Source organism: Python bivittatus, unplaced genomic scaffold (genome assembly GCF_059951505.1).
Source record: "Python bivittatus isolate LINGU-HERP-01145 unplaced genomic scaffold, Pbiv_v1 ctg000080_np1212, whole genome shotgun sequence".
Taxonomy (NCBI): Eukaryota; Metazoa; Chordata; class Lepidosauria; order Squamata; family Pythonidae; genus Python; species Python bivittatus.
Genome location: NW_028277035.1, coordinates 22,258,282 through 22,272,086, shown reverse-complemented (window position 1 = coordinate 22,272,086; position 13,805 = coordinate 22,258,282). Strand labels below are relative to the sequence as shown.

The window sequence follows — 13,805 nt, the reverse complement described above, 5'->3', positions numbered from 1 at the left end:
AAAGGGGGGAAAATATGACAAAAAGCTTCCACTGTCCTGTCTTTCTCCCCTAAAACTCTCCGGTCTAATTAAGTTGCCTCCCTGGAAAAATCGGTTTGTTTTTTAAATCTCCATTGCAAGTTAAATCTTTAATGTTAAAAAAAGTATTAGAAAGCATAAAGATATGAAAGGAAGAACACGTAATGGTCCTTATCATCAATGGTGCCACAGACACAGTTCCATAGGTGCTCCTAGCAGTTGTCTGATTGCAGCAGTCTTTACTGGCAATGGAGGCAGTTGCTAGGGAAGGGAGCACCAAACTGCAAACTGAGTGCTGAAAAAATTAGATTTCTGCACAGGCTGCTGGGAGGAAGTCTGAATCCTTATAACCAAAGCCATGGTGTACATTTGTCATTTCTCTAAATGAAGAGAATCAAAAATAAAGTGGATGTTCACAATCTGCAGATGGTAACTTCACATGGAAAGAACAAGATGGATATAATTATGCAGGAACTGGTTCCATGAGTTATGATTATGTAGCATTAATGAGATGAAGAAGGTGTGAAGCAGGTGTAGGGCTAATTCTGATTGTAGTGACAATCTAATGATTAATTTGAGTCCCTGTAAGAGGAAGGGAGATTAGCACTACCCCAAGGGAGTGGTGAGGCTGTTGTGACCTATGAATGATTCTAGGTCTCAGAAATCCTCTGGTAGGACAGGTCTATTACTGGGTCTTTTTTAATGTTTGGAATGTATTAGAGAAGCATTAGAATGAAGAAAGAGTGTCAGTGAGTGACAGGAAAAGATAGACTTAAATTAACCCCAGTACATGTCTAAGCCTGTGTCTTGCTAGAATCACTAAGCTGGATTGTTGTGGAATCTGTACCACCCATTCTGTAGCAATCATGGCTGTCTTCTACTTAGTCTAAATGGCATTGTTAGTCCAGCATCAATCACTAACCTTCAAGGTAGGATGATACCGGTGTGGGAAGTAAGCACATTATTGATGCTATCCATACCATTTGTTTCTTTCAAGCATTACCAGGAAATAGCTAGTAAACTAATCCCCAAGTTTCCCCAGTATTGTGTGGCAATAGCAGTAAACCACAATGTGGTGTAAGGCTAAGATGAATTCTGAGCAAAATGGAGATACATCTACAAGTTGAATAAGGTGGATATGTTGCTCATATTAGATTTCCCAGATGACTGAGCAGATGTGCGCAGTTTGGCAAGTCTAACATTATTGCTCGTGGATCACTTTCCAAAAGTTGTTGCTCTACAGCCTGAGCAAAAAGGGCAAGAACTGGTGTCTAATGCTCAGGTTGTTGTTAGCCTCCTTCTATTCAGACTCCTTTGCTTAAAGCTTTATGGGAGAGGGACCATTGCCTCCACCCAATAGAGACAGATCACCTATTTCAGTGTTGTCCAAACTTGGCCACTTTAAGATGAGTGGACTTCAACTCCCAGAATTCCCCAGCCAGCCATGCTGGCTGGGGAATTCTGGGAGTTGAAGTCCACTCATCTTAAAGTGGCCAAGTTTGGACAACACTGACCTATCTGATCCCAAGCTGTAAAACTGGCATTCAATAAAGTCTTGTCCTTTTTCTTCTGCAGGAGAAATTAATAAGCTGAAATAAATCCAATCCTCCCAGCTGTGTTCAGGGTGTCTTTATACATATCCATACATCTACAGCAAGGGTCCCCAAACTCTTCAGCTCATCAACCCCTTCATGAAGTTTCAGATTGTTCCTTGACCTCCAAACATTATATAAAAATAATTTAATAAATACTCCTTTAACTAATAGTTCTACGAATAATAATAACAACAACATCAACCGCTTGGATAGTCCCATTGACCCTTGGGGGGGTCAATATTAATCACTTTGGGGAACCCTGATCTAGAGGAAGTGTATGAATCCTTCTCTTCATTCTAATGGAAGGTTCTCTGCAGCCAGCTATATATCATCCTCTCCCAGTTGATTTCTCCAGTTACCTGTCTCTAAAGATGCTATTCATAGAATCATAGAATCTGGAAGGGACCTTGGAGGTCTTCTAGTCCAACCCCCTGACCAAGGCAGGAGTCCTCATACTATCTCAGACAAATTGTCCAATCTTTTCTTGAAAACCTCCAACAATGGAGCACCAACAAAAACTTAGATTTTAATACAAACTCCATCCAGAGAAGCAAAACAAAACCTACCACCCTTACCAACACTGGCAAGACAGGCCACAGCACATAAATAGAGAGCAAACCCCATCCCATTTTAGCACTGAAGATGTTACCTAGCCAGGTAATGAAACGTTTGCAAGAAAAAAACCAAGCTCAGAGAACCCCAAGGACTCCACAGTTGAACCCTGAGCTACACATATTCACCTTTACTGAAACTCCATTCATTTATGTTCCTAGAGAGAGTAGTTATTCTCTTACTTGTGTTTAACCGATTTAAACTGAAGTATAGTTAAAGTGTGCTAAAAAGTATTAATTGTTCTGAACTGATGTCTTCAAGAATAATCTTATATTCTGGTGTTTCTCATGGTTTTTCATAGGGTGCATGTAGCTTTTGTAGTATCTTCCTTGTGTAATCAAATGGAGGGAGGCAGCAGAATGCTATTGAAATAGGTATTTCTTAACTATGATGAGGCAAACTGTGCTTGCATTCTACAGAAAATAATTTGATTGTTCAGTCATACACCTTTAATTCTCTATCTCCTGGCAGTTATGTATACCTGTGCCTGTGTGCTTATGTGTTGCATTCCTGCCTATTTCATCTCTTGTATCTCCTTTTGTATACATGTATATCTTGACTGCATGTAGACATTAACCGTTGCTAGTTCTTGCAATATCGGTTTATCTGTTTGAAAAGTAAAGTCTTTGTATTTTAAACTATACCACCGTCTGCATCAAATTCTTCACCTGTCTGGTAGAGATTTGCTAGTTCTATGACCGTGATATTTGAGGTCGAGCAATCAGTTCTGCACTTTTGCCCAACTGTCATCATGTCTGTGATAAAGTCAGTCTTCTATCACAACTTTAAATTTATTTTTTTAAGAAAAGACTGGGATGTGAAGAAAGCAATGAAACTATCATAGCAGAGTAAAGGAAGAGGAGGAAGGGAGACCAGTAGGTACTGAAATTGCAGAGCTGCCTGCTCTCAGCATCTGATCTGCCTCACCATCTCAACTCTTTTAAACATTGCCATCTTACAGGACTTAGGAAGTGTGCCTTTTCAGTGACTGCCCCTATGCTCTGAAGTGATCTCTCCCCACCACTCCCATGTACTACAGGCTTGCCTTTAGAAAAGCAATGAAAACCCAGCTTTTTACCCAGCCATTTGGATCCACTTGAGTGGAGTCCCCTTTTGGTTGTTTTAATTGTTTTGTTTGGCTTGCTATTTTATATACTGGATTATTTTTTTAATTTTTATTTTTTGCTAAAAGCTTATTCTTTTTCCCAGAATCACATTGTTGGATGGCCTTATAAATACTTGAAACAACCAACCAAGCAAACATCTGCATTGCATGAGAGTTCAAATGAACTTCCAGGAAATAATGGGAGCTACAATTTGGGCACACTCCAGTAGAAATATGCCAGTTGCTTAGAGAGGGCCCTTCCCCACTGCTTGGTAGAAGTCTATCATGAGCCAGCAAAAAATCCATATTGACATAAAATTTGCTGCTGTGCTGCTAATCCCTATCATGTCTTGATTACTTCTGTTCCCTGTACCTGCCTGTTGCCTGATTTCTCTCCAAGTTAATGTGTGACAAAGCCTAACAGAATTTACATACTTTGAGGCTATTTTTGAACAGTCTCAGAATAAGGGAAACAAGACTGTACAGCTATGCATGACTTTGGCCTGTCTTACTGACAGGCTGAGGACAAGATGAAGGCAATATCATAGGGGCATGGCAAAAAAAAAAAAAAAGATATTGCCAGGACATATTTGTGCTACAATTAGATACAAGTGAAGAGGCCCAAAGCTGCAGTGACCAGATGCCTTTGGGTTAAGATCTTTAACAGCTAAAGAAACATGAACATCACCATATTAACTGTAGCGCTGAGTTTGTCTTAGTTACACTCATCCACTAGTTTCATGCCAAGTCACTGTCCTCTATTCTAGAACCTCCTAATCAGCCTAGCCTAGTAGGCTCACTTTTAATGGGCCAATTTTCTATTATTCTTAATCTCATAAGAAAGTAGTGCAGCACCTCATTCCCAGTAATGTCAAGTGAAAGGCAATTCATGGAGATGATCTTTGGTGACCTTTAGCTTCAGGTGCAGTTTAGATGAGAGAAAACCTTGGCTCCATTCATTCAGTTTAAACCAAGGGATACACAATGGAGAGTGTGATCCCCCTGGGTTCTTCTGACCCCCGAGTCTTTCAGCAGCTTTCATGACCATCAGTGATAGTATCTTCCTGGGTCATGTGTGTGTGTGAGGCTTAAAAGGCACGAGGATCCAGGATGAGTGGTTCCAGAAGGCGGTGCTAAGGGTCAGTTCATGTAATACCTTTATTGCAGCCCCTGCAGCACTGATTTAATTTCCAAGCCTAATTGAAAGAGCGGGTTTTGATCTTTAAAAGCTCTGTGACTTAAGTTAGGGATAACTCAAGGAGTGGGACCAGTGCCATTACTTTATGGCTGGAATTGGGGGTGCTTCTGCTTAGTTTGCTACAGAGGACAATTTTTTTTTTTTTTTAATCTGCGCTCAGTCGTTACCGACTCTGCAGTGACTGCTTGGACGAGTCTTTTTGCAGTTTTCAAGGCAAGGTGTTTCGGAAGTGGTTTGCCAGTGCCTCCTTCCTAGAGCAGAGCCCAGCTGGCGAGCGCAGGAGGCGGGGTTTTCGTTGCTTCGCGCCCTTTTTGGGCGTGCACGGTTTTTCATGCTTACTGGCAACTGCTCCCCACTCTGTTTTGCAAGGTGCTGCCAGCGTTTTTCCTCCCACCGGAGTGAGAGTACCCATTTATCTACTCACGTGAGTTTTTGAACTGTTGGGTTGACAGGAACTGGGGAGGAAACAGGAGCTCAACCCTGCTAACATGAAGGCTGGACTCGAACCGCTGAAGCGTCGACCATTTCTGGCTGGCAACTTTCAGTGTCATTAAGCCGCTGCGCCACCACATCCCCCTAGAGGACAATTAGGCTAATGAATAAAGCAAGACAGGATTTCTTCCATAGTGTTCCTGTGCCTCTGAAATCAGTTGTCACCTGGTATTTATCACATAAGCCTCACTTTAGCAGGCATTTGGGAGAGTGTTGAAGGTCCATCTAATTTTTCTTCTGAGTTGATTTTATCTTCAGAGACTTTTAGCTGAAGTCATTTTATTCATTTATTATGACTTTATATGCTATCAACAACTAAATCTCTTTTTGTATTTTCCGGCCCGCATGTTTATTGACTACCTTCTGGTGCTTATTTATTTTATTTTTGTTCTATTATTGCATGGGATTTTTAAGTCATCTTGAGACAGTTGTACCCATAAATCATGCATAGGCAAGAGTTCTTTCCCCTGACCCAAAGCCACATGCAACAATGAAGACAGATTAGGAATAATATTTTGAGCCCAGCATATCAACCCTCAACATGTGCACATTCAGATATACTCTGTGCCCTGCCACAAAAGACATGCAGGAATGGGAAGGCCTAAACCTTCCTCCTCTGCATTCTGAGTCGTTACAGGTCTATCCATCAATTTAATTAGAGAAAATGTGTATACAAGAAAGAGCCTCCTCATGCTGTGCCTGCCCCATCTAAGCCCGGCTCTCAGCTGTCCAGGACACAGTTGTTTGACTAGCAGTGGAATGATTATATGCTAAACAAGAAGGTGTCAAGGAGAGATCTTACCACATATCTTTCCCCCAGCAGCAAACTTGCAGAAACAATGGAAGCATGGGCAAGAACTGTGGGAACACTGCAGGCCTTCACTCAAGGCCACACAAGGCATTGCCAGTGGGGTATAGGTTGCTTGTAATGCTTCAAAGATAACTTGAGCTAAATGGTGGAAACCAAATCAGCAATGATTGTTTTTGAAAAGCTAAGCAGGGTTAAACCAAATGAGTGTTGAGGTGACAGATCATTAGGAAATATCTGCATGTTAGACTGGGAAGTCAAAAGGTCATTCTACAACAAGAAACTCTTTCCACATTGTTGCCAAGAAAACTATATGGACATGTCCATGACTTTATCTCAATGTTTTAAAAATAAATAACACTGGACTGAATTCCTCCATTCAAACATTCCTGAAAAATCATTTCTCAGCTGTAAGAGTGCAGGGGAACATTACTGCTTTGGGAAATGTAGGTACCTTACTCTCCTTTCAGTGAGATGGCCAAGGTTTCTCCTGAGATGTGCAGAAAGTTTTGAATCAAACTGTGGAGTCCTTGGTGCTCTCTGAGCTTGGTTGTTTGCTTGCAGATGTTTCATTCCCTGACTAGTTAACATAATCAGGGCTAGTGAGTGTGAGATTTGCTCCCTCTTTATATACAGTAGCTTGCCCTGCCAGTGTGGGTGAGGATGTGGTTTTCTCCTTTGGTAGTTCCTTGATTAGGGTATTGTTTTCTGCTTGATTGTTTGTCTCCTCAGTACCAATTGTTTGTCTCCTTGGTACCAATTGATCTCCCTCACCAACACCACACCCCCACCAACAGTGGCAGGGCAAGCTACTGTATATAAACAGGGAGCAAACCCCACACTCACTCACGCTGATGATGGTACCTAGTCAGGTAATGAAATAACTGCAAGCAAACAACCAAGCTCAGAGAGCACCAAGGACTTTACAGTTCGACCCTGAGTTACATATATTCACTTCTACTGGAATCAAACTGTTTCAAATTCAGAAGAAATCCATTTCAGTGCCCCATTTCAAGCATGAAACAGCTATTCTGAATGCAAAAAGGGCAGTTTGGAATATTTTTGGAAGGCGCTGAAGCTCAAAACATTGCTGTGTGTCTACCCCTGTCTAAAGTAAAAACAAAAGTCTCCCCTCCCCTTTTATAAAACAAAACAAAACACTAAATTATAAATCATTAAATTTCGCCTGGGTTTAAAAAGTCCATTCTCTAGATTGATGTAGGCATCTTATTTCTTTTGCTCTTGAGAATACTTTTGGAAGTACTTCCATTTAACTAGGATTTTTTTGTTTGTTTGTTTTTGTTTTTTGAGGCTTCCCAACTGCTTCATCCTTATGGTAAAAGGAAAAACCTCTTACTTCATAGTGACTTTCAGATTCATTCCAGGAGGTGGTTCTAGCTGCACAGATAAGCGAATTCAAAGATAGCTCCTGGGCCAGTGAGAGTTACTTTAAACATTATTTTTTCCTTCAGAAACAGGATGGGCAAGTTCCCTGAGATCCTTGTTTGGCAACATCATGTCAAAAGTGCCATCTTTCATCTGCTGTGTCTTTGCTTATACAGTATCTAAGGTAGTCGACAAGTAATTAATGCTGTGGTATGCATCAAACTGCTTTTCTCAACTCATCCAGAATTAACCAAGAGTGAGAATTGTCCAAATGTGAGTCATCATAACCCACAAAATAACAAAGGACAGTTGAGTTGTTAACAAATTTTCCCAAGCAAGCAAGCTTCCCATACTTCATTTTTTTCCATGAACATTAAATTTCAAACTCCATTAATAGATTCTTTAGAACATATTATACACAAACCATAACAGTTGACCCAGTGTAATAATTTTGCAAAATAGTGGTTTCATACTGGTATTAATCTGTGCATTTCTGATGTCTTGCTTATTTTTCTTTGTTTCAGGAAGCCGTTTCCTATTGGAGATAAAGTGACATTCAGTGGCAAGGATTGTGTTTGCCAAACTTGTTCCCATTCACTGATTAGCAACAAACCTATCAAGATTCATGGACCAAGCCGTAAGTCAAATCGATTTCTCTTCTTTATGCAGCATCCAGAGAGGATTAAGGAAAGGAAGTACTATGAAAACCATGATGGTACCAGAGATCATCTAGCAACCTAGAATTTATGCCATTTTATGCAATCTAGTAGGATTTTTGCCCTCAACTAACTATGTTATATAATTAGGATTATAGAATTTGTTTGCCCACGTGAACCAAAATTTTAAAAAGGACCCAGTGTAAATTATAACAATAGCTGGTTCAAAATTCTAAGACTTTTTGAAAGAACACATCTTAAAGAATTACTTTCCTGGTTCAAGCTATGTGGGATTCTTGTGCAGAAAAATAAATGCCAAATATTTTATAGATGATCTTCATCATCACCATTAATTCCAACTATTTCTCTACCACTTTGAATTATAGAAAATCTGAATGTAGTTCACAATACCCATAGTCATTAAATTAATATTGAATTATTTATTATTTATTTATTTAAAGTGAAGTAAAAAGATGATGATGATGATGATGATGATGATGATGATGATGATTTAAAAACTCAGAATAAATGAAATACACAAATGTGAACATGTATATCCATGGTGACCAAAGGGTGCGTTTGACTTTTTTTGTTGGGGGGGGAGAGGAGGTCAAGACCACAATCCGGAAACAATCATACCATATTTGTGGGTGTAGTAGGGCTGAGTTTGATATGCTTCTTTAGTACTTACAGTACAGTTTTCATGTATTTCCCATCTGAAAATGGGAGGAAACTGTGCTCCCAATTAGAGGGGACTCTAAGGGCCACACAGAGAGGATTTGGAGATATAGCTTACCTATGTTTTACATTAAGAGTAGCCTCATACTTTTTATTCTTTTAGTTACACTGAACTTTTGATGAGCGTTCACATACTGGAAGGCTCAAAATGCTAGAGCAGGATCTTCTTGTAATGATCATGCCTTGGTGAAGCCTTTTACTTGAAGGAAGTGCCACAGTTGGAGTTGTCTCAGCTGCTATTTGTTTCTCTCTTGTTGACCTAGTTGGACTGAAGCACAGATGAATTTATGAAAAGTCCATGACCCACAAGGCCTTTAGTTCCCTGGCAGAACATGGCCTTTCAGGCCCCTTCCCATTACTGCACACCTCAGGTTTCCTCATGGAAGGCTGTGGGCTTCCTATGTGGAAAAAGACCCCTTTGCTTTCTCTCTGTTCAGGATTCTTTCATCATTCAAGCCCTGAATTAAGCATGCCCCCACTCCACCCCCCAGTTGCAAGAATCACTGAGTGGGGGAGAGACATTCCTTGCTTGTAGCTTGTTAGATCATACTGAGATCTGTGGCTGGAAAAGGACCCAGAAGCAAAAGCCATCTTCAAGTTACATGGTGGCATCAGTTTGCTTACTGAACATATAAACAGGGAACTCTTTTAAAAGCCTTGTAATGAGCAATCTCTACTGGGCTGCCAACCAGCTGGACGCAATTGCTCTGCAAGCTGTGTGATCTCAGAGTGGAGGCAATAGATGTTGCTGTCTCCTTAGATGCATTGATTACTAAGAGAAGAATGGCACAGTATTCCTTACTATAATCACAAAACAGTACTTCCCTGTGACAACTTGCTCTTGGCGGAGCTGTTCGAAGCTGCCAAACAAGAACACAGTGGACACAATTCAACAGGAGAACTAAGAGCGCATAAGCCTGTTGATTTAAGTCACTGATACATGCAGAACTCTCAGCTGGATCGTGGCCTACATGGGTCAAGATGGTAAAAGTCAAATTTCTGTCTTTGTTTCTACAGCAACATGATATTTGTAGTGTAGCTGCATTTGGAAAAGGTAATTTCTTTTCTGCTCCTATTTTCAGTCTTTAAAATGCTGTCCTAGTGCAGGAAAATCAGAAAGTCAAAGTCAACAAGAATTCCACAGTGTTGGCTCACCCTTTTTCCAGGAAAAAGGGTGGAGGTGCTGTATTTCTGTTCCCAGATCAGCTGAGTTGAGCTAAAGAAGAAGCTGTCCAAGACAGGCTTGTTTTGCTTTTAAAGTTTTCATGGAACGCAGATGTCCCATAGGGGCCACAAGGGGGGCAGGTCTTGTAATCCCACCAATCTGTATCCATTAAAATAATAGAAAGTGGAAATGTGTACTCAAGCACCAAGCCCCCTCTCCTCATTAGTTTCTGTATTTGTAGCACCTCCAGATAATGACTGCACTGTTGTTATTGTGCTTTACTATTTTGATAAAGGATGCCTCATTAAATCGACCAATGCCACAGAAGGTGATAGAATCTTAAACATCCTTCTTTTCTACCCCTTGGTTCAGCGTTTGTCTCTGTGATGAACCTTTTCGGAACAATGAAAGTAGCAGTTCTCCTTTCAGATTCAAATGCTTCAAAGTTTCTGCTCATGGATAGAATGATGTGGCTTCTTGAGTTGGTTTCTGCTCATGGTATTAAGGTTAGAAATACATGTGTGGAATCCACAAATGCCATTCACAAGATGCTTCTTCGAAACAGATGGAGATTGTGTGCAGAGTATGGGAGGTCATGCAGGTTGGCGCATCAGGGGTTCCTGGTGAATTGTGTCCCACGTTATCTAGCAAGAGAGGGACATCGCTGAGATTCTTTTTGCATCAAAATGGCTTTGTCTGACCCTGCTCCTAGTGGTGTGATATTAGTAAAATCAAGGTGCTGTTTAATATTATGCATAGGACAAATGACATCCCATTAAACTGCTAAGATATTTTGAAGCTGGCTAATACTTTTTCTACAATATATGATGGGAGTATGGATAGATACCACTGTCAAAGTAGATTTTGCTTGGTACTTTTTGTTTTTCTTTTCTACACCTTTATTCTGTCCCATTTCTCTGTTTTTTCAAAAGTCTGCACAAACATGTGGATGCATATCTCATGTATAATTCGAATATGCACAGCTTTGTACCCATTTTTTGTGGTATATGCCGTCTGTGCACATTTCATAACATCCAATGGAAGAAACCTCCCCTGGTTTAATACATTTTATCTGCACCTCCCCCCCATATATATTATTGCCCTTATTTTTTCGAGTTGCAAATTATGTTATAAAATTCTGAGAAGTGTAATAACTGGATATGTTAGAGGTTCCCAGAAGATGAACTAGATAAGCCGGCATTAAAATGTGACTGCTTAGAGTGATTCTGCATACCTACCTGAGAAAGAAGAGTATCCAGATCTCAAAGAGAGCGGACCTTTCACTGCATCCCACCCTAACGCCCGGCTCTTCTTGCAGCTGAAAATTCAGAAACAAGCCACAGTGAATTGAGTTGTGTAGGACAAATCTGCTGAATCAGCACACACAAAAAAGTGCTCATCTCTTCCGTCCCTACTCCGTTTCCAGGAACCTGTTAAGAAACCCCTGAGAAAAACCACTGCAAGACCACAATATCTTTTTTGCCTCTCCCCGCTTCCCCACACTTCTCCTCCTTGTTCTCTTTAATACTGTCAGGTCACATGAAGCCTACATCTTCCTCTGAAACTCACTCCTCACCTTAGCTGTACAGCTCAGGTTACACAAAGGCTGTATAGAGAATTCATAACTACGGCAAGTAACATTCAGAATATGATGGGCAAAGAACAGCATCTCCCCAGTGTTTTTTCTGTATTAGCTCTTGCTTTCACTGTATCTCCGTGGGTCCTGTTCAATGACAGCTAGCAGAGATTTCAGAAGGCAAGGCAGAAAGAGAACCTTGTTCGCATGCAAGATTTTGGGATTAACATATTGCTGGATGTACATGTATGGCCAAGATTCCCTGAAGCTACCCTAGCAGTGGAATCCACTGCCAGGACAAATGGCACACCAGGGATTGTGTTGACAGGTGGGTGATGAGAGAGGAGAGCGATCAGAAGAGATTGTCAGTCTACTTCGCATTTTTAAACAACCCCTCCAGCACTTAGAGGCGTGTCAGGTGAAAATGCAGTGGCAGACAGAATTACTTCATTAAATACCTTTGGCAACAGCTTATTCCATAGCATGTATTGGCAAGATTTTCCACAGCTATTGACCATTCCGATGAGCATCCTACTTGTCAGAGTGACTCCTTGACAATCTAGGGGATTTTTGATGTTGAGGAGACAGAATGAAAGAACCAATCAAAGCAGAGACAGCCACCCCATTTAGGCCCGTGTGCTTCCTGCTACTGAACTGAACAGCAGCAAAGGAAATGTGAAAGGAAGGAAGAGGGGTAAATACTCAAGTGCAGACCAAGTCTGGCTGTGGTAGACAGAGGTTAGGAAACAGCTTTTACTACACTGGCTTAAATCCAAAAATCTCCTTCTATTCTACATTTTCTAAAACAAATGGAGCCTTCCAGAAATATTTAACCCATGACCTCCACTCCGCCATCCTTGATCTAAATAGTTCAATGTGGTATGACCATTAAAGAAAGTGGTCTGTAATGCCATCAGACTCTGGTTGTTTCAATACAGTCATTCTTTGTTTTCCTTGGCAAACATGTCGGGTTCTCGTTGACTCTTGGTTAGATGTTGTGGGTTTTTTTTCTTTTTTCTTTTTCTTTCTTTTTTCTTTTTTGCCAAAGCAAATGTACACCTGCAATATGCTATCTCAATTGGTTCAAGCAGCAGGATCCAGAATGATAATCTGTAATTCTCCAGGAAAGGAAGATGACAACAGCTGACTCAAATGCTTCAGGTTTTTTGTGTTAACATAATTTATATTTGCCAACAGTCAAATACACAAAAACCTATTCCATAAAAACAAACTAAAACAGAAAGTCACTCAACTCAGTATAAAACTGAGTGGAATATCTGTATGCTGCAATTAGAATTATTCAGGATAATTGAATCTTTTAATGTGGAGGAGGTAGATATATTTCATATTGAAACAGTTTTGGCATGTTAATGTAGTTATAATTTATTTATTTCATTCAATACATATAGCCACCCATCTTGCTAAGACAGCTCTTCACTTTTCTTTAACTTTTCTGTTAACTTCCCTCAGATAAGGCCTGAACAAGAATTTACATGTGTAAATAGTTTCCAAGACTGTCAATGCTATCTCATAATGTGGACACAGTACTGAACATTTTGAATATTCCACTAGGTTTATAGACTCTAATAACATACTGCTGATGCTGCTGTAAGGAGCTGCTTTATAAATATGGTTATAAAGTGTTTGGAGTTACAGTGATTTATCAACAAATCCAAGATCATACCCAGAGTAAGGGTACCCAGGAGAAATATTCACATGGCTTTTTAAATTACGCATAACTGGCTCCCCCAATGTGATGGCCTCCAGATACATTGGAGTCACACCTGTCAACCTTCCTAGCCAGCGTGGTCGATCACAATGGGAGGGGTGGGAGCTGGTCTGTCCTGTGGACACCTCCGTCTTGGATAGTTGTCTATCTGTAGGGAAAATCATGCAACTGAGGTTCTCCAGATTGACTCTTATGCAAAGTAGAGGTCCTTTCTTACTAGACATTTGTTTGTTCCATACCTGGAAATAGTCCTGTGTATGACATAAGTCATTTTGAACATTTGAACCCTTTGCTTAATGTCTGTCCTTCATGTTTCATTCTTTATGGTTCCCGAAGGCATGACATTTGTAGATGCTGTTGTCTTCTGTACAGATTTTAAATCTATTCAGGATGCTCCTACTTCTGCTGTGTGGTTAGTTCTCTATATTTCTTTTGTTCCCTAGAATGTGCAGGTTGCAAAGAGGAGATCAAGCAAGGTCAGTCCCTCCTGGCCTTAGAAAAACAGTGGCATGTCAGCTGCTTCAAGTGCCAAACCTGTGGAATCATCCTGACTGGAGAATACATTAGCAAGTGCGTGTTTCCACCTCTTCCCAATGCACATTTCACCTGTATAAGCTGGAAGGGTGGGGATTTCTTCAAAGCTAAGCATTGGATGGTATTCTTGAAGAATTCTAGGCGGCTTTACCTGGGAATCTAGTACTGCTTGCTTCTAATGTGCAGAGAAAGA

General features: G+C 40.5%; 1 protein-coding gene across 12 annotated transcripts in view; it reads left to right on the top strand.

Annotated features, from left to right (window-relative positions):
* The window catches only part of ABLIM3 (actin binding LIM protein family member 3), a 153,683-nt gene that overhangs the window by 84,318 nt on the left and 55,560 nt on the right, over positions 1–13,805 (top strand). For all 12 annotated transcript variants that reach the window (XR_015794729.1, XR_015794728.1, XR_015794727.1 and 9 more), the window contains 2 exons: positions 7,739–7,851; positions 13,522–13,648. Coding sequence is in view for 2 of the 12 variants with exons in the window: in XM_088133657.1 (XP_087989783.1) it covers positions 7,739–7,851; positions 13,522–13,648 (240 nt within the window). In the remaining 10 variants the exon portion in view is untranslated. The remainder of the gene's footprint in view (positions 1–7,738; positions 7,852–13,521; positions 13,649–13,805) is intronic.